We start from the raw sequence: 21129 nt of genomic DNA, 5'->3' as shown, positions 1-21129 counted from the left end.
TAAATGCCAAAGTCCATTTATTTCATTCTTCTGAAAGAACTCTGTATGAACTCCTGAATTTCTGTTGTCTGGGTGATCTAACTTTCATACTTATGTCTTTTTTTTTTTTTTTTTTTTTCTCCTTTTGCCAGTGAAGCAACTGACCCTTCTGACACATGGAACTGCAAAATTCTTAAATAAAACGGGAAGTTAAGAACTGATCTGAACCTTCTGGCCTAGGCTCTTATCTCAAACTGAACAGCAGGAAAGCTATTTTATGCTGAAGACAACTGTTGTTTCTAAGTAAGGAGAAGAAGGAGAAGTACGGAGAAGAAACAAATGCCCTTAAATACATGCTTTTGTAATGCAGGTAGGTTTGGCTCAGTTTTACAAAAAATGTAAACTCCAAAGTACAAATGCAGTTTTGACCATATCCGGGGATTAGAATTTCAGAGGCACAATCAAATGAAGGAAACATAGACATCTACATTTTTATTATGTGTTTATTGAAAGAGAAGTGAATGACTTATGCCATTATAGTTATTAAAACCCCTACAGAATATAATTTGAGTATTGTTTAGGTAGGAAGCTTGTCACAAGAATTGTTGTGGGGGTAGCAGTGAGGGGAATGCCCAAAACCACAGCAAGAAAGGATTAAGCAGCAGTATCCCTGTTAGGCACAGGAAGCACACTGTGTGAAAATTTCAGTAGTAGCTCACTCTCACATTTTCCCAAAGATCAGTGACTAAACAAGAACCACACATTTACGTACTTTCGAAAAAAAAGCGTGGTGTGACCTGCAAGGACTGATATTCAAGTTACCAGCTTCATCTTTTTCACCTCTTTTAAAAGCTGAACACTTCCAAATATGCAGCATGATTCTAAGACCTTCCAGAAAATGCAGACAGATTTTTTATTAAATTGAATGCCAGAATTATTAAATATCATAAACAGCTTTGGAATCTTAAAATCAGCTGAATTTGGTTTATAGGTTCATCAACAGATTATCATTTTCAAAGCTAGATTTACTGCTAAGATTGAAACAATGATCTTATGACAGAAGTGTGGCTGTTATTTCCTCCTCCACTTTCATTGAGACCAAGAACCTCTTAATTCCTTTTTCATTTCTTTCAGAGCAGCGTGGTCATATGGGCACAAACCTTTCTTCTGGCCAGGAAGAGAGACAAAACAAAAACCATGACATTGAAACTCAGTTCACTGCAGACCAAGGACATCAAGGAAAGCAGCACAAACCCACCACAAGCATGCCAAAATACAAAGAGCTTGTTCAAGCCAGAGATGAGACAATCCACTTGTTATACTTAGCAAACATTAGATTCTACAAGTATTTTCTCAGTGTAAAGAGAAGGTAAGAAAGCAGTAAAGACTGAGGAAAGTGTCCAGGTTAATCAGGAGAGTCTCAGAGCTGCAAGATGTTGCTTGTTTTTACTAGAAGACTGGATTCAACAAGACAGACTTCCTAGCAAAACAGAAGTCCTAAAACAGATTGCTTGCAAGCTGCCCCCAGAGGAATGCCACTGTGCATTTTGTCCAGTCTTGCTCATGTAGTACCTTCTCTCCTCAGGCAGCTCTAGCCTTTCATTTTAGGCAGGTGGATGTGCAGTTTCTGGCACCCACTGAGGCACTGACCTTCTATGACCCAGGGACCAGTGTCATGCTGGTTTGAAGACTGATACAACACAACACAGTTCCACTACAGTTGCCACCTACCACTTTCTGCATGGGTGCTAAGTGAGCCCTCAAGCTGCTTGGAGGTGGGGAAAAAAAAAAAGATAGTCAAGTGTAGGAGACAAACCAGCTTACACTCCAGTGTGCACTACAATTGAGATCTGACTGCCAGTTCCTTTATAAAGGAAATCATTCAGGTTTGGGTAATTTCATCACAGCCTAATATCAAACAAGGCAATTAATAAATAGCCCTGATATTAACAATTACTAAAGAGGGCAAATATACAGTTTTATCTTAATCAGTTACATGCACAAATACGTACTAACAGTCTTTATTGATAGGAATGGGACTGTATTCTAAATTCCTGACGTTTTGCTGATGAACCGATAGCTTATGAGATCTTTATTAGGAACTTAAAAAAAAAAAAAAAGCATATTTCACAATGCATTTTTACACGCAGTTCTCTTTAGTTTAATTAACTAAAATTCAGTATTTATTTCCTCCTATTTACTGTATTTCAACAACCTAATGACGCTCTTCCATTTTTTATTTTCTCTTTTTTTTTTTACTTTTTGTTTTTTTTTCATCATAACTGTTCTGGCTAAGTATTTGGTGTTTTTAGGAAAAGCACAGGAGAGGACAGCCCAGAAAGGAACAGCTATGAAGTGGAAGCAAAATTAACACACAAATTCATCTAGAATCTGTATACTATACATGATCATATTATTTATAGTTTGAAAAAAACAAAGGTATTACTCATGTTTAGAATCCTTTAACATCTGTAAGGGAATATATGTGAGTGTATATGGGATGTGAGCATGAGTATCCATGTATGCCTATGGAAAGGTAGATAGCAAGAGAGATGCACATACATCTCAAAGGTGGAAGGAGGGAAGATCTGATAAAAACAGTTTGGCTGGACTTTTCTTTTTCCAGATACAAATTTAATTTGTAAGGGAACTCTGTTTCTGCTCGTAGGGAATAAGACATATGAATCTACAAGGAACCTGAAGTTATTTGAAGCTGGTCTGAATCCAAACAGTTACCACTAGGGAATGACAAATGATTATTTCTGCATTAAGATAGTGCTTTCTTTCACAGTAAAACAGCCAGCAGCATTTTCACGTACATGATAACATAGGAAGCAGCTTCTGTAATGGAGATGACCTGCATTTTCTCCACAGCACATCAGTTTGTATTCTGACGAATCCAGTCATAAAGTGCTGTCACCTTAGTGTATACACCAGGACGATTGCGTCGGGCACATCCTTCACCCCAGCTCACAATGCCAGCAAGGTACCATCTATCTCCCTTTCCTGTGCAGGCCAAGGGACCTCCAGAATCTCCCTGAAACAAAGGGAGTTTATCCATTAGCATTCGCACACAGAGTATTGTAAAATGTTGAATTTATTCAATTTGTTTTAACTTACAGAATTAGCACACTACGCGACACAATGCAAAGGCAAGAGGAAGAAAAATTACTCCCCGCTGGTGTCCTGTTACTACAGGATTCATAAAGCAACTCTTCGTAAGCTGAACGGGGAGAAGAAAAGACAGGGATGGAAAGAGGGAACTCTACTACCACTAATCTGTTCTCAGACTGAAAACAAAACTTTCATGACGTTAAACAGGAATAGAAGGATACCAAGAATAGTGTGGTTAGGTATTAGCAGCTTCATTTTCAAGTCTGCAGCCCATTTGTAGAGTGAGGGAAAGGAACAAAGACTCTAAGGGATATGCAGGTAAGAGCTGGCTTCTCAAAGGGAACATTCTGGTTTGTGTAACATAGAAAATTAAAGATTCCAGTTTAGTTCAGTGCACAAGGTCACAACACATTTGGGCTCAAAAATGCTTTGTGACCTTCACTGCACGCCTTCAGTGAACAGATAGTTCACAGAACTCCAAACAGTTTATTAATACAGCTGATATCTTCAGACTCTCCTAATGTATACAAGGCAGTTAACAGCCTCCAAATTGAGCCAGAACAGTTAACCCTCTCTAAGGGTGCTGATATACTGGCAATTTGGATTATCAAAGAGGCTGATCTAGAGGCAACTTGAGAAAGGAGTCTATATATTCTAACCAGTTATACAGCTGCTTGTGAAAGACAGAAGGAGCTGTGTGAAGTTAGAAAGAGGAAGGGTCCTGGAAAGAGGAACCATGTAAAACCAAAGAACACCCAACACTGATAAGATAACTAAGCCAGAAAGAACATACACTGTTTCTCATGGTAACTATCACATCAGCTAAAGATGAAAGCTGTTTGGAAAATTCAGATGAACTGTGAATGGACTACACAGGTTATAATGACCATGAAGAAATAAAAGAAATCACAATGCCAACAAGGCTTGAATTGTAATACAATGGTTTTCAGGGTCCTCTAGGAATTTCCTCAACTTCAATGTCATTCATCTCTAGCACTGCACAGGAAACATGCTTGAGACAGAAGAAAAAGAAATAATAAATCTGTTACAGACAAAGAAGTTAAAGACCCAGAGAGCCAGCACACTGGGACACAACATAGCATATTGTATTGGAAACTGGATCAAACAGTACAGTCTATAGCAAATTCAGTTAAAACACCCATCTAAAAATCTAAGGGCACATTTTATGCAACACATTTTGGAGGAACTTTAAGCCTTAGGTGTATTACAACATGTTTAAACAAAACAATTCTAAGATTTAAGATTATACATAAACAGAACATTAAGTCAACAAAAATAATGCTTCACTGAATATGAACCTGAAGACTACAAGAGGATCCTACTACAGTCCATTGCGTATAAAGAAGTTATTAAGAGTTACATACTGTAAAAAAATAACCTATTGCATTAAAACAGTAAACTTCGTATATTATACAAAAGTTCTATCAAATTACTACTGTCCAAATTCAGTAACATGTTTTTCTCCTTTTACTAAGAATCTGGAAAATTGACTGTGTTTGTAATTCAGAAAGCAGATATTCGTCACAGTAAAATTAAATACTGATAAATAGCACAAGTAATCTAACAACTAGGAAGGAAAAAGAAGAGTTAAGATTGTTGCAGTATGTCCAAAGGACAGTTTCTGATTGTGTGCACAGATAAACTAGGTCATATAACTCATGATACCATGACGTAATCAAAACTCATTATACGCATGAATAAACACATGAAACAAAGAGGCAGCACTTCACTTGCATTTACCAAATTCACCTTTTGCATTACATGTTTGTTTGCAACTGTTAACAGTGTATTTCTCAGACTGCTACAATCCCAACACCCACATATAAAAAAAGGAAAAAAAGAAAATCAACATAAATAGCAAAAAGTACAGGTAGACTTAGCTTCATTCCCTTTATCCTTACACTGCTGCTTTATAACTATATAACAAAATTAACTGTCAGAGAAGAAGAATTGTTTTCAACACATTTTACTCCTTGTCTTGTGAAGTTGTATTTCTCAAGAGTTTCAGATATTATTTCTGCTTATTTTCCTTTCTTATTTTGAAGATCTTTAATTGTCATGTTAAGTTAATCATAAATTCAGGACACCTCACTCTCCTACTACTAAGGAGTGGGAAAAAAGCAACAAAAATACTACCTCAAACTCTGAAGTTTTCTAATGAAAGTAAACACTTATTTTCGGTTTCTTAACAAGCCCCAGATTACCTGGCATGCATCAATGCCACCATTAAGATTCCCAGCACAGAGCATGCGTGATGTGATGAGATCATCATACAGCTTGCTGCAAACGCTTTGATTAATTATTCTCACTCTAGCTTCCTGCAGTGTTCTGGCAAGATGACCTAGGAAAAAGCAAATGTTGCAGAGATGACAGTAGTACAGATTTCTACAATGGAAGTCACTTGCCAAATCAAAGGAGAGTTGCTCCAAACTCAAACTCTACCCAAGAGATAGTTGAAGAGTAGTTCTCCTGTCTTTAATTGTGGCCTGCCCTCAGCTTTTGAACACTGCTGTCTACACAGACGTTTTTAGACAAAGTAGTCCATATGCACCACCAGTATTCCCTTTCCATTTCCTCAGTCTTTATTCTTATGAACTTATTTTGCCAGAAAGCAGTAAAAAGTCATTAAGTTATAAAAAATACAACATACCACTGAATGTAACTAGTTTTGAATGCCATTTTAAGTTGTGCTCAAAGCTTTTTGTTGTTATTGACACTATGGTTGTCTTTAAATGTTGTGTATAGCCTAGCCAAGAAAATTCCTGTGTTGTTTCCCATCCTTCCACTTATAGATAAGGAGCTAAGGAATGAAAGTGGAAGCAAAAGGGGACTGAAATGCAAGCATGTAAGTCACAAGACGTACTAGGAACTTGATTCCATACTAAAGCATTGGCATAAGGTGCTGCTGTGAACTACATATCCTCAGTCATGCTTTGGCCCGATAGTGAGGGTAACCTTTTCAATATCTGGATGAACAGAACTTTGCTTACTCATTAGGCTCTTTGGGTGAGTTGGGAATGAAATAGGGAAGACAAAAACATGTTGTTTTCCACATACGTTTAGATTGATTTTAAGCATTACCTAAATTATTTTGATAAAAAATAGTATAAAACGACATCATTTAAAAAAAAAAAAAAAAAAACACATTTGCAACTTATTAGGCTATTAAGCGGTTATCTTAGACTTATTTACTTATTTATTATTTTTTGCATGTTAGGAAAGCCAACACTACCACAGCAGATGGCTTCTGATCAAACTTGAAGGATTTGATCTCAGCACAACAGTGGAGATTCATGCAATGCTGAGGAGCTGTCTACATTCATGTCTCAAAGCTGGCTCCCATGAGACAGTGCCAAGATCCTACAGGTTCCTCTGTGGCTCTAATTCTGCTTGCTTTTCTTCCTGCCTCCTCACTGCAGCACGCTGCTCAGATCTGCAGTCAGCACTCCTCCAGGGACAAACATGAGTTTACCTTTGGTTAAGGCAGACAAAACCAAAAGACACCATATTCTTGCAGTTATTTCAGGGGCTCCATATTCTTAACCACAGCCTTAGAGACAAAGTCTTTCTCCTCTGTATTTCCAAGTTCCTGTTTTCTTCACTAGAATGCAGATTGTTATCTATTCACTGGATAAATAAAACTATGAAGATGAAATGGGCTTGCTTTTCATAAATGTAATGCATTTGTTTTTCAGTGATCTGTGACATCATCTTTGACCCCCATACACAGTATGTGTATTGATACTTACTGCCCACTACAAGTATATTTAGAATTTACAGCCTCGCTATAAGATATTTTCAAGTTTTTTTTATAGAACTATTATTTAAACCAGAAGTATCTTCTCTGAGGACTATAAATATTTCATTGTTAATGTTTAAAATTAAGCCAAACTTGCAAGAAGTATATCCAGGAAATGAACATACTATTTTCTTTTTTGGCTCCCCAGCCAGTTACATAGCAGACAGTTCCATAAAGAAATACTCTAGAGCTGCTTGGTAAACAAATGGGCTGTACCAGCTCGCTGAAGAATACAGGTGTCTCCAGTTCCAACAGGGCTATGTCATAATCTGAGATAGATTGGTCATATTGTGGGTGGACAATAATCCTTTTGATTGCTCTCATAGCTACATGATTGCTCTTTTCATTAACAGTGCGTAAGCCCATATATGCTCTCCACCTTGATGGAGCAGAGTATCTGCAAAGAGAATGTTTTTAGAACAACCCATTGCAAAGCAATGCAGTTTCAGTTCACTCCATTTTATGAATGGTATGGTATTTGATGAGATTCATCAAAACAAAATGATGATTTTGATGGTAAAATCAATCAAAATTGATGGTAGAACCATAGGTAGAACCATAAACACTTATGAAAATAGATGTTCTATAGTCTCTGCCCCCTAGAACAATAAATAATGGTTTGAATTACCATCTTGAAATTAATAATGTCCTAAAGCTATAAGATCAGTTCCTGAAAAAGCACATTTTTCAGTCATCTTTACAGTAAGCAAAGCACCCTGTGTATTCTGCAATACTTTCAAAGCTGACTCTTTTATTCAGGTATAATGAAAACACAATGACATATGCTATGCTGTGGTAAATCATGCAGTTTTTCTTTGTAGTGCAGTGGACTGTATCATTTTCTTTTGGTACAGAGATCAACCCCAACTGACCCACCAGAAATCTGTTGCATAAATAGATGGACAGGTAGGCTATCGGTCCTGATGCTGCCCATAGGCAATGACCAAAGCAGAACCAGACCAAGCTATTGGCAGTGGGTTTCTCAGGGCTCTGTTATCATCACATTTATACTTTCAACAACACTTGTCTCGGGTAAAAGTCAGTATTGCTATTGACATTCCTGCACCAGGAAACAGGTCAAAGTCAACTGTTCTGACATACGAGCCTCAAAAGCACAAATTCTTCTTCTTATACTAGCAGTGGTTCTTCAGGGTCTTGATCAAAATTCTATTAAATAACACGTCTGTTTTAATTATAAAATTACTTCATGCAGATTAGATAATTAAACTCAAAAGTGGCTATTTAGCTACAGCAATAACCTATTGCTGCATGTCACCACAGTTTTCAAACATTTATTGTCTAAAGCACATCATCAAAACTCTAATCAGTACACAGATGAACACCTGTTCTGAGAATTCTCTGACTGTAATTACATCATTTGATAATGGAGTAAAACTCTCAGGCCTCAGATCAGAATTCAGGTCAAATCAAGATGCACCAGAGCATACAGAACTGAAAAAAATCCTCATACACATACACATTTCTGTGTATGAAAAGAGAGGTCACCTACTCAGTTAAGAATATAACTGGGATGTATATACAGCTCAGGGAAATTCTCTGAAAAAAAAAAAAAAAAACAAAAAACTTCTCTGTACTGAATAAAAGCTAGATTACATCTCAGACACAAGCAGTGCACTGCAATATCTATCTCTGCAGTATTTACAGCCTTTACTCAGTGTGGCCTCTTTCCCTAGGGCATTAATGCATTTTCCACAATTGTATGCAACACTGTGGGTGATAGTGGGGGTCATTAAAATGGTTAGCACGAAGGCAATTGTTTTGCCTTGAAAGTGAAGTGCAGAAGTACAAAATGTCACCAACTTGAAAACTAATATGCAGTCATACTACTGGAACTCATGTACACATTGCATCAAGAGTGATGTGCTTGACAAGCAAAAATATGATCTCAGTCTTGTCTGAACATGTGCCATATGTTGCACAAGTACCAGATTATCTTACAAAAAAGCTATAAAATCTTTATTGTAAATTACATCTAGTGTATTGTCATGCATACAATCTCATTCTCAGCAACTGAATACTTTCAGTCACTGAAATGAAAATGTATGGCCTTCTGTTTTACAAAACGTAACCACAGAGCTCTGGAAGTCACAAAGTGCGTTACTGAACTCTCCGCCTTGTTACACATCGGAAGCATGTCTTTTCAATTTACACTAGCTAAACTGAACTCAGGTGAGTTTGACACCTTCCTTAAGTAACCATTTTCTTGGGAGAAAAGGGCTATTACCATTGGAGGGAAAAAAAAAGAAAAAAGCATTTGTTTTAAATAAAAAAATAAAGCAGTGTGTTTTATCAATCAGGATTCACTGGAGATAGAGGCAGAAAAATAGCTTCAAATATTTGGGACTTCCAAACTGAGGGTTCATGTACTTATAACGTCACAGTTATACCTGATTCAATTTATCGAAACAAAGTACTTACTACAGACTTTTGAAAGCAGTACTGCAAAATTGTCAAACTTCAAATTGCTGAAGTCTGTGACAGCATAATCTTTCCATACCTTATGGAATCAGAATCCAGAAAGCAATGGGCAGCAGATACAAGCCACCTCTTGGAAATAACAGATGCACCACAGACATGGCCATGTGCTTCTATTTGTAAACTTGCTTGCCAAGGCCATTTTCCAGATTGTGCATCTTCACCTCCAACAATCCTGTTTTTCTTAAACTGGTGTCTTCCACAAGCTAATAAAAATAAAAGAAAAAAGTAGTAAAAGAAAACACAAGGTCATTTTACTTGGTTATGCTTAACGCAAACTAACATTTACTTACAGACCACAAGGCCATCGGTGGGGAGGGGGAAGAAGTATTTTCTTACAATTGGAAAAAATGATACAGGTACTTGCCCAATTTCACTCAATGGGTGGGTAAGGAATAAACCACACATTGCTTATCCTCCCTTACAGATTCCCTAAGAGGCTAGTAACCCAAAAAACCATTTAAACACAATCCTAAACAGGGCTGTTTTCAACAGTTTACTGGAATAAGATCTTATTGTTTCCCTACTTATATACACTGCTCCATAAGTCTTTGAATTTAATTCAGATGGAACAAGCAACAAGATCTACCAGTTTAACAACCTGGAAACACTCATTGCTTGAAATAAATAATCACAGACAATAGATCAGTAAGTTTAAAGTGAGTACAAACATTTAAGATGTCCGTTTTCATGCAAAAGTTACCAGGAATTTTTTTTAAAACTCACATCTGATGTTATCAACTTTTAATATAGTAATACTTGACAATGGCACCAATTCCTAACTCCGTTTGTGATGTCTTTAGCTAATTTTCAAATAACTGTTACCACACCACAGTTCATTTCATCTGATCCATCTGTGCAGTCTCTTTTCCCATCACACTCAGGATTTGGTTTCAGCAAGCATTTTCCATTAAGACATTTATAAGTATAAGGCAAGCAACTTTTGTAGGCTGAAATGAGAGAGAAGACAGTGTCACGTACTCTTCTGTTTCAAGTGTTGTTCAAAGCCACACATTCCAATCTGTCTGAAGTCATAGTCTGTGCTAGTGTAAACAGTTCACTCTGTGGAAAAGGATTAATAATCACACTTATTTAAATCTCAGTCATCCCTGAAGAAAGGCACCACAGCCTTCAGCTGCACTCTTTCTGATTTTAACTCTAAAGTGAGTAAACTAGGCTTGTCAGATCTATTGTTTTACCAATACTAGAACTATTCTCATTACAAATCACACATTTACAGAGCAGATATGACTCAGAAATCATCTTTTTGTTTTTAAGTTCAGCAATCTCCAATACATTTTTTGTTAATAACTATCATAGTTTGCTATATAGAAATTCTGATCTATCCACTGCTATCATGCCTGTGGTGGAGGGGTTGGAGCTTGATAATACTTGAAGTCCCTTCCAACCCAACCCATTCTATGATTCTATAGTTCTATGACACTATAATTATCAGTTGTTTACAGTGATCTTGAAATAGCAGTAAGGATTTTTCCAGTGAGCAAGGACATTCTGCTGGCTACATCAAGGACCTAAGATTAAAAGCAAGGCAAACATTATAGTGGCAAAATGCAAGGAGACATTAGCAGTACCAGCACTGTCCATAATGGTGTTGTAAAGACATGTACGCGCTAAAAGGACAAAAGTCCCAGAACTGTAATGTTTCTGTCCCTTACATTATTTGGTACTGATCAGGCAGCATTTGAGGAGAATTTGCTATTTTAACAGAAACGCACAGCAAGACACAGATCTTCCAAATAAAATCACTGTTATCCTTGACTTTACTTTATTAATTTCAGCTCTAGACTCTCCCATAAACTAGTTACACTATGCATGTTATGTTTTTACTACTACAAAACTTGTACTTGGTGCTGAGAAAGAGTACATAGGAATACTAAATTCAGTAAATAATTCAGAAGCATTTCTGTTCCCTTTATATAGGTGATGCGAAGCAGGATGACTACCAAAATAGGTCCACATCAGAAGGGAATTGAATTCAAAGTTCTTTTGCAAATTAGATTGTATTAAGCAGATTTCTCATATAATGGTACTGTCATTACTTTTAGTCACTGAGATTATAGGCCTGAGGACATCTCTTAAGGTTCATTTTTAATCCCGGTAAATCCTTGTGGTTACACCTTATGTTGGACTTGCACAGGAGTCAGTAGGAGAAGAAAGGTTAAAATACAGCAGGTCCTTATTGGGAGACTGAGCATATTGTTTATCTTAAGCAGTGACAACCAGTTGTGACAGCAGCATGAATCATTCCTGCTGCAAAACAGAGCAGGGAATACTTAGCAGCTAAGTTGTGGCAGAAAGTAGTTAAAGATGCACTCATTTGTTAAATTCAGGAAGTAGCATCTTGATTTTGTGTACTTAATTGGATTACTAATAGGCATTTGGAGATGACATTAATCTTCCTTCCTCTTCACCAACCCTCTCTCTATGGATAGGCAAATCTAAAGACTTTATGTAAACATATACTGTATGCTTAGTCAAACAAGTTGAACTCACAGAAAAAAATGGAAGAAACAACCCTCTAACAAGTCTGGAGGTTTTTTTTGTGTGTGTGTGAGGGGCGATATTGTGTGTGCCTACCAATACAAATAGAAATGGCTGCTTAAAGCCATTTTGAGGAAGTTAATGGACATTGATTACAAAAGTACTTCTTGAAGAGAAAAAAACAACACCTTGGTTTGGATTCTTACATGTAGAACATTCAACTGTATTTCTAATCTGCATGTCTACTGGAAGATTCACAAATTGAATGAGAAAGTTTTCCACTAAAAATTAAATTGAGCGCATCTCGCTTCTGCCTTCCACCATCCCTTGGAAAACGGTAAAAAAATATATACTTACAACAGTTGTTTTCACTGCTGTCCTCCCTGCATCTATCATCACCTTCACAGGTCTTAGACTGATGCTTACATTTTCCATCATCACAGTTCAACTGCTCTGGAGCACAACCTGAAGCAGAAAGGTCTGTAAATGCTTATCCAAATATCTAGTTAGTGGCCAAGTGTTATCTTCACTTGCTACAGGTCAGCTCGATGTTAGTTGCCATTTCTATCAGACTATCTTCTTGTTAGCTTCTAGTAAGGAAAAGATTCACTGCATTAATTTATACTCTGCTCCCTGAACCTGGATTACCTTCTGGTTGCTCTTTCCAGTATCTCTTTATTGTTTCCCATCTTCTTTTACATGCACTGTCACACTCCAGCCAAGGCCTTCCCACAGACTCTTCTCCAGACTTTTCAATCATCACTCATATACTTTATGCAAGCTTAAAGATAGATATCTTACAATTTTTATCAGTTAATCTCTAAACTCCCTAAGATAATCTGATTACAGGTGCACACAAATAATTGCCCTACCCCTATTAATTAATCACTACCATCTGAAAAGCCTTTCCACTAGTCAGACAGACTACTTAAGGAATTTATGCCATATCTGTGCATCCAAACTGTCGAGGACAAGCTAGAAAAATCATAGAATCATATAGCGGGTTGGGTTGGAAGGGACCGACCTATAGATTATCCAGTCCCACCATCCTGCCATAGGCAGGGTTACATTCCACCAGATTAGGCTGCCCAGGGCTCCATCCAACCTGGCCTTGATCCCCTCCATGGATGGAACATCCACAGCTTCTCTAAGCAGCCTGTGCCACAGCCTCACCACTGAGTGAAAAATTTCTCCTAACATTTAAGTCACATTTTTTAATTTAAAACCACTTCTCCTTGTCCTATCACTGCCATGTAAAAAGTTGGTCTAATTGCTGCTTATAAAATCCCTTTAGGTACTGCAATTAGGTCATCCTGGAGCCTTTTCTTCTACAGACTGAACAAACTCAGCTCCCTCAACCTTTCTTCATAAGCGAGGTGACTCCAAACCTCTGATCATCTTTGTGGCTCTCCTCTGGACCTGTTTCAACAGCTGTACATCTTTCTTGTGTAATATTCCAGGTGGGTCTCAGAAGGGCAGAGTAGAAGGGAGCAATCCCCTCCCTCTCTCTGCTGGCTACCTTTCTCTTTTGATGCAGCCCAGGATACTGTTGGCATTTTGGGCTGTAAGCACGTCATTCTTCCTTAGATCAGGTCAACTTTAGTTTTTGCTCCTCTAGCACTGGAGGTAAATTAACAGTTAAACAAGGCTGAAGGGCCAAACTAATTTGTCCCACATTTATGTAGTCCCAATTTGGAGTTATTTTCTTCTCTTTGTTGCCTTGATAGGAGGAAAAGACACTACTCAGCCAGTACTAGTAGCTCAAAGCAGGAATTCCTCTGTAAGAAAAGAATCTCTGATACATAAATACTTTTAAGTCACCAATTAAAAGAACTACACTCAGTCAAGCAAGCTGAGGATCTGAAGTTTCACAGTGTGATCTTTTGAAGTCATGGAGAACTTCTACTCCCTAGAATTTCATTAGCAAAAGGAAGTTAGCCTGTTCAGAAACAAAAAGAGAATATTTCTGGAAATAAGTCTAAAATCAAACATTCTAAAATCAACATTCCCCTAATATCTCAGATATATTTGTTCAGTTAATGTTAACATAACACACAATAGCATTTTAAATATTACTCTCAAAAATAAGCAAAAAGGCAAGTTGATTTGTAAATATGCTGTCTGTCAAAAATGGTTTCTGTAAGCTCCTTTTAAAGTGCATGTGTATTCACTTACTGTCTGTGTTACTGAAGGCTCTATATTCAATATAAAATCCTCTATGGGTTACTAGTTCATCAGAATGGAAGTTGATAGCAACAGAATAGCCATATTCTCTGCTTCTGCCATTTTCTGAAATATCTTTACAGTATCTGGCAAGACAAAATTCAAAGGAGTCCATTTCCAACCAAACTAAGCATTACCACCTAGCTGCTTTTCCTATTATTAAAGGGTACAAATGCCAAAAAGCTTTAAAGCAATGCAATAAAAGACAAGGTTTTTTGTTTTTTTGTTTTTTTTTTTTTTTTAAAGTGTTTTTCAGCCCAACAGAAGTATTAGAAAGCATATTAACAAATACCTTCCATTTCACCCCACAGTATCCACAACTTTTCTGGGAAAGCAAGATAATCATTGTCAGAGTCTGCTTTATAAATACCAACCACTTCTCAGCATGCTTGACTTTAGATTCCCCATTTGAATCTGCAAACTCAAAAGGCTACGTATCTAGTAAGGAAATTCATTTAACCAAAACCAACATCTATTATCATATCAATGCAATTCATTTCCAAGATAAAGATCACTCTGAATACTTTTTTTTTTTTTTTTCCTGAAGAAACATTTTTATTCGCATTATTTGCTGAAAACAGTTACAACCATTAAAGAGTAACTGGCATAGGAAGTGAAATTTCAAATTACGCAAGCTTAACACCCATGTTGAGATCACAGCCAGGAATACTCAGATCCACTGCAGCTGCATAAAATCCTGCAGTTTTCATCATTGCTCTCAAGAGAAACAATAAAGTAAATATTTATCACTGTAGAAGAAGTAGTATGCTTAAATTAACAATAATAATAATGACAAATGTTTAGTACTAGAGCAGGAGTAAGTATTATTCTGCTGAAATTCAGTGGAAACAAGTCTGGTGAGACCTTTCTCTTTAGTATGTGTAGAACAATCAAGTGCAAAATAGCATGTCAGAAAATAGTATATTGACTTACCTAACTCCATCAATTTCTAACCAGTCTTTATCACATTTACTGGACCCTGGAGACTTCTCTTGAATTTGTATTGCAAGGATTTTTAGTGAGAGCTTGTAGGCAGGTGAGGGTGCCTAAAAAAAAAAAAAAAAAAGATAAGTAAACACAACCACAAAATTAAAAAGTCTGCTGCTGAGATAGTATAAAAATCATTTTTTACTTAAAAACATTTTTAAAAAAATTTTTTTTTTTTTTTTTTTTTTTTTTTTTTTTAAATGATTCACAGCAGGACCTTTGAATAAACAAAATTTTTCTACCATGAACATGTATAGAAACATTTTCAGCCCCACCTTTGGCCAGACTGTGCTAGATAAGAAATGTAAGCTTTTCTGCAGCAAGCAGGAAACACTATATCTGATGCTCACAATACGTTTGCACCACCACATATTCGTGGAAGGTCAAATAAAAAATTTAAGAAGGATCTGATGCAGAGCTCAAGGAAGTAGTGTAATGTGTACTGTTTGAGACATGAGTTACATGAACTTCTTTTTCTTTCTGATATAGAAATAAAGCCAGGGACTATGAATAGTTTACTCCAGCTGCTAGGAATTGTCATCTGGTCCACCACTTTATTTCAGTCATGTGCAAACACTCAATCTTTTGGAAATCCTTCTCTTCCACAGCTAGTACTTGTACATAAGAAGAAGAAAACAAGGTGCCTGAGAAGTCAGGTGCAGTGGTCTTATTATGTTTTCCCTTCATTTCACCAACATCAAAAGACATTACTCCCAGTTTTATGTCTATATCACATAAAGCAAAGCACCACAACTCAGAATACTTCCCAGAACTTACTTGGATGATCCAGCTGCAGTCAATGTTTGGTGGGTAGTAACTTGGGTAGTAAGGGGAACTCAGACTTCCATTCCAGGAAATATAATGACCACCACACACTGGAGGAGAATTGTAACAGGAAGGAACACAGTTATCTCAGCCAGGTTAAAGTGGAGAGCCTACTTCTCCTGCTGGGATACTTCTCTATGCGCAGAGTTAGAATAATGGGTTGTGAACTGATTAAACTCAGTTTTAGCCTGGATTAACAGAGAACACTCTTAATTTCTCTTTAAAAATAAATTAAAAAAAAAATCACATTGCAGTTGAAACTAAATATGGAATACCTCTGATGGAAGTTTGTTTGTTTTTTAATTTAAAAATGTTCTTAGACATGAAATGGAAAAAACAATTAAATGCGGACAGCAGGAAATAATCCTATTACTTATAATTTACCTCTGGCCTTCCTGTGAACATTTTCAGCAGTTAGAAAGCATTCAGTCCTCTGAAATGATACCACTGACTAATTTCATGTAAACCAAAATTTTCAATGTATTGGTTCTGAGGCTGAAAACACTTGTTGATCACAAAAGTGATCACAATCACTTTTGAACTGCATCTATGAGGTTTTAGTTTCTCTCTTAGATGCCCATCCCCTATAGTTATTGCCTTTCTTTAAGTATGCAGTGAATAATAATAATAAACTAACACAGATTTGAAAATAGCATAATCCTGGAAAGGGACATGGGGTTCTGGGTGATGGAAAGTTGAACGCAAGGCAGCAGCATGCCCTGGCAGCTTACGTCACACATTTGTTTATGTTAGTCACTTACTGATTTTAGGGATTGCTTGAAAGTGAGCTTTTAGTATATTCCTTTCTTCTCTGCGGTCCAGTGAGATGGTAAGTAACATGACATTACTAGAAGAAGTTAAACGTATAACTGGAGGAGTCCAGGCTCCAGAGCCGCACCACCTGAAATATTAAAAAGATTGCATAGAAAAAAAAAACTTCTGACATTCCAATCAACTTTTTTGAGTAACTGGGCAGAAATGACACTGATTCAAAACAGCTGTTTCAGGAGTACTTCCCCAACTACTATTTTTCCTTAACTGTTCCACCTCACTGATACTACGTGAGATACAAAGTCCCTGCATCATTGCTGAGCAACCTAGGCAAGAATATCTGTGATGATCATTCTAACAGGTGTGCTGGACTTTCCAGACCTGTAGAAATATCAGAAAGGCAGTGCCAGATTAGGCTATTTCAATAACAGTTGTAGTACTGAGAAGCAATGGGCAGTGATGAAAAAGCCAGAAAGTACTCAGCTCAGCAGTGTCGCATAGCATCTATGCAACAGATAATGAGCCTTTTAGCATTCAGTTTGATTTCACATCCCAAGAGACATAGAGCTCCATCTGTGGCAGTTCTTTCTATTCTTTAATTTGAAATAATTATGAGTTCATTTATATCCTGAAGCTTGAGTACTTAATGTTCCTTGTAACATGAGTTGCTATTTCATGCATCTCTTAATTAACTATTTATTGTATTTTTTAAATCTACAGTGTATTCAGTATTTCTTTTCATTAATTTACAATTCTATACGTGTGAAAAATTTCAAGTAGAAAACTATCAGGCATAAGAAAAAAGGCACATTTGCTACTTTGGCAATAGAAGTAATCAAGAAAATTGGTTTGTTTGTAGATATCGTAAGAGCATTCAATGCCATTTTAGTCGCAGCATTCTTTTCTCTGCTGTTCAAATCAAATTCTTTGATAGACAGACATCAATACACATACATATTCTTGATATTTTACTTATGACTTACTGCATCAGTGTTTTCTAAACATGTTGCGTCATATACTTGTGGATTTTGCTAGCTTCCTGTGCTTTCATGCACATAGTTGACTATCCATTTCTGGATCATAATAAACTGAGCCACTGCACAACAGAGAAATAGTTCAGGAAATAACCCATAGTCAGCAGTAGAGCATACGCAGCCCAGCATCAGGCATGGGATTCTCCACGCTATGCTACCTACATGCAGTGCTGTTGATTTGGAGACAATAAAAGTTTAATTAATTACAGAAGGAATTAGTCTATATAAACCTGGCCTTCTGACAGTCTACCAACAGTGATGAGGTCTATTGTCTTGTTGCTTAAGAACAGAGACAAAAGTCTGTCAAAAGAGCTGAAAAGAACTATCTCCTGATTTCAAGAAACTGAAAGCACAACTAAATAAATACATTTCAGACAGTGCTAACTGAATCTGCATGCTCATCTAACGTCTACCTCTCTACCAAGTAGGTCTGTTATTTTTTGTCATTGAAACCATTCTAAAATTTGTTAGACTATTTTGTTCATGGTAGACAACACGTCCACACGTAAAATTTGACTCTGGAAGATTAGGATTAGTGTGGCTGCTGAAAATTACAGTAACGTTTGATCTCATTTATGCAAGTGGATTTCAAAGTGACTGGGGATGAAGCCTTCCATAGACATAAGCCTCTTATGAACAGAGGTCTGACTGTGAATGAACTACTATAAAATAGGCATTTTCTACAATCAATAAAATACAACACTCTGTATATTCGTATCAACAATTTTATGAACTCCCACATAGTAAAAAAAAATGATTCATAGTTTAAAATTAAACCCACTGAAATTTATAAATGATTATAGGGTGGATAATATGAAAGACCTTTTTTTATCATATACCTTATAGAAGATTTTTAATGAAATCGTATTTGGAATCTCTTATATTTTAGAAGCCTGATTGTGATCAATTTCATACTCAGCAGTTTTGGAGAGCTTCTCTACAGCTCAAGAACCTCTTTGCCCCATACTAACATACCTTGTAATGATCTTGTTCTGCAGAGGAAGAAGGAAATCGTATGCAGACAAACGGTGAGTTGCACAGCTCTCTGAAGCAACAACATGCAAAGAGGTAACTACCAGTCTCACCACGCAGTTAGGAGGAACTCGCAACCTCCATTGATAAAAAGACTTCTTGGGATTCAGCAGAGTTAGAGTTCTGTTGTTACCTGGCTTTGCATACAGGTCAAAGGATACTGCTATATAAAAGAATCTAGATTAGTGGCTGAAAAACTGAAGTTGAAAAACAAATATGTGGTGAAAAATTCAGAAGTGGTGGCAATAAACACCTACCTGTATTTCTTGATTATTTTAATCTCCTCCTGACTTATTGTCACAAATCTACCCCTTCCCCTTCGAGGCTGCATCACCTCCTCCTGCTCTGAACAACAAAGCACAGAGCTTCACCATCAGCCAGTGCTCACTGCACACTCAGCAAGCAGGAGGGGACTTGTCTGCAACAGCTACAATCTCTGCTAGAAACCCACCTCTTCCTTTGCCATTTCTTGACCTACCTTCATGCAATGACAACACTAAGCGCAGGAAGCCGAACTTGAGACATGCATGGTATCGAAAAACTGGGAAGAGTCAACTAAAGTTCTGCTGTATTTGAATGATCACTAACTACAAATAAACTAGCCACAAGGAAAACAAAACTGTTTTTAGCTATATGCAGCCACTTTTTTTTTTTTTTTTTTTTTTTTTTTTTTTTAAGATGCCAAGGATGCACAGTTCAATTCAGTTTAGTGCAGAGTTCTCAGTTTCAGCCACGCTACTCAGAACATAAAACCAATAAGCTATTTTCAAGCCAGGGAAGATCTCTAGTTTGCTTTGATTCATAAGCCCCACAAATACAAGGATAACTGAGAAACTGCCATTTTCCTATTACAGGGTTGTTTTTTTTTTTTTCCTGTTGTTTTTTTTGTTTTTCTCTCCCCAAAAGTAACATGAGTAATATGGGATTGAAGAATAATTACCTGATTTTAGCATCACATCGTATTCTGTAGAATCTGAAACTGAAATTTAGTAACTATCAATTACACAAACCAAAGATGAAAACCAGAGAAAGAAAAACAGACAGAATAGATATTAAATGACAGGTACATTGTTACCAAAAAGCTCCATTGTAACAAGATCAAAATCTCCTTCCCCAGAAGTACTGAATATGTGAGGTATTTGTTTACTACTCATTTCTTTTTGTTCCAATGGGATTAACTTTTTAAGAGAGCCAGTAATATCTTGTGGTGCCCAGAATGTATTCCAGTAGTAAGCTCGAAGTCCATACTCTCCTTCACTGTGTATGGGAAAAAGCATCAGTGTTATAAATACACTCTAGGTAATATTTTGAACATGATTTCCATTGCATTTCTGGCTTGCACTGGTTTGCTGGTCAGTTGAACAGCCATGCAAAGAATTACAGCTGAACACAGTGGCATTCAACAACTCTCTCATTCAACAACTGATCTATATATAAATGTCTACACACACACACACACTAGAAAAATCAAGGAAAAGCTGTTTAAACATTAACACTCAGACAAAAATCTACTCCTCAAAGAAAATCCTGCAAGTAATTCTATGGAATTAGATGTTTTCATAACTGCTGTATACACTATATGCTTTAAAGATCGTATTCCAGTTCCAGGCACATTATCCTTGAAATATTTTAACAGACGCTTCATACCATACAACAGTATAATTTTATGCTTGTGCTTTGATACAACATTTCACACAATTCTTGATATAAATGATATGTACAGATACACATATAAAGTATTTTTTCAGTGATTCAAAGAGACAGTCCATCACAATCGTCCTTTTGAAACTGCTGATGGACTGACCTTCCAGTTTTCAGAAACCTGGGACAGTAACAGACATCTGCTCAAAGTGTTTACATTTCTTGGCGGGAGCTTAAATAGAGTGACTTGCCCAACATTATGCTTTTAAATTTTGTTTTTGGAAGGTTAAAAAGGAGCTTCATTTGAATAGAGAAAACCAAAATAAGCTACGCATAAAAAAAAACAAAACAAAACAAAACACGCTGGGCTATGATGCCAGTAAACAGAAGTGGATGAACAGATTACAGAGCAAAGGCACCATTAATCAGGTTTCATTTCTCTCACTAATGTGAGATCACACTATTATCTTAGTGCTTAGTTCACATTTTTATTTTGTCTTCCATTTCCTGTTATGAAGCGTGTTATCCCAGTATCATAGCACATTACCCCAAAGTAACAAATGTAAAAATCTGCCAAAAAGACAAGACTAACACAATTAAAGATCTCATACTTGAACCACATACTGGAAAAGTACCTACCTGAAAGCAGCCACTATGGACTTCAAATAATACTTTCCCAAGGTGGAACACTCATAGGATTCTGCA

The 21129-nt window shown here is 36.8% G+C and overlaps 1 protein-coding gene across 2 annotated transcripts; it reads right to left on the bottom strand.

The window, feature by feature from the left end:
* Positions 1-466: 466 nt before the first annotated feature.
* Positions 467-19946, bottom strand: LOC122155562 (transmembrane protease serine 7-like). 2 transcript variants are annotated; one of them, XM_042809508.1, is made up of 13 exons: positions 19851-19946; positions 19724-19762; positions 18727-18946; positions 16708-16847; positions 15899-15996; positions 15068-15180; positions 14087-14220; positions 12269-12376; positions 10240-10359; positions 9432-9615; positions 7039-7310; positions 5319-5455; positions 467-3016 (listed from the first exon to the last, which is right to left on the bottom strand). In XM_042809508.1, the coding sequence occupies exons 2-13, from the start codon at positions 19734-19736 to the stop codon at positions 2858-2860; spliced, it is 1698 nt and encodes a 565-aa protein (XP_042665442.1). In that variant the 5' UTR covers positions 19737-19762; positions 19851-19946; the 3' UTR covers positions 467-2857. The 2 variants fall into 2 exon arrangements, with proteins under 2 accessions (XP_042665442.1, XP_042665443.1); XM_042809509.1 differs by having other exon boundaries at positions 18727-18943.
* Positions 19947-21129: the final 1183 nt, after the last annotated feature.

The sequence above is a fragment of the Centrocercus urophasianus genome, unplaced genomic scaffold (assembly GCF_019232065.1).
Source record: "Centrocercus urophasianus isolate 14NV4802_14NV808 unplaced genomic scaffold, USGS_Curo_1.0 seq_12, whole genome shotgun sequence".
NCBI classification, from domain to species: Eukaryota; Metazoa; Chordata; class Aves; order Galliformes; family Phasianidae; genus Centrocercus; species Centrocercus urophasianus.
Note: the sequence above shows the minus strand (reverse complement) of the source record. Positions and strands in the feature narration are given on the sequence as shown.

Coding starts and splice junctions, on each gene's coding strand:
- LOC122155562 (XM_042809508.1), bottom strand. Junction 15,997..16,707: donor TCAAGCAATCCCTAAAATCA/GTAAGTGACTAA, acceptor ATTCTCCTCCAG/TGTGTGGTGGTCATTATATT. Junction 3,017..5,318: donor GTGGCATTGATGCATGCCAG/GTAATCTGGGGC, acceptor CCTTTGTTTCAG/GGAGATTCTGGAGGTCCCTT.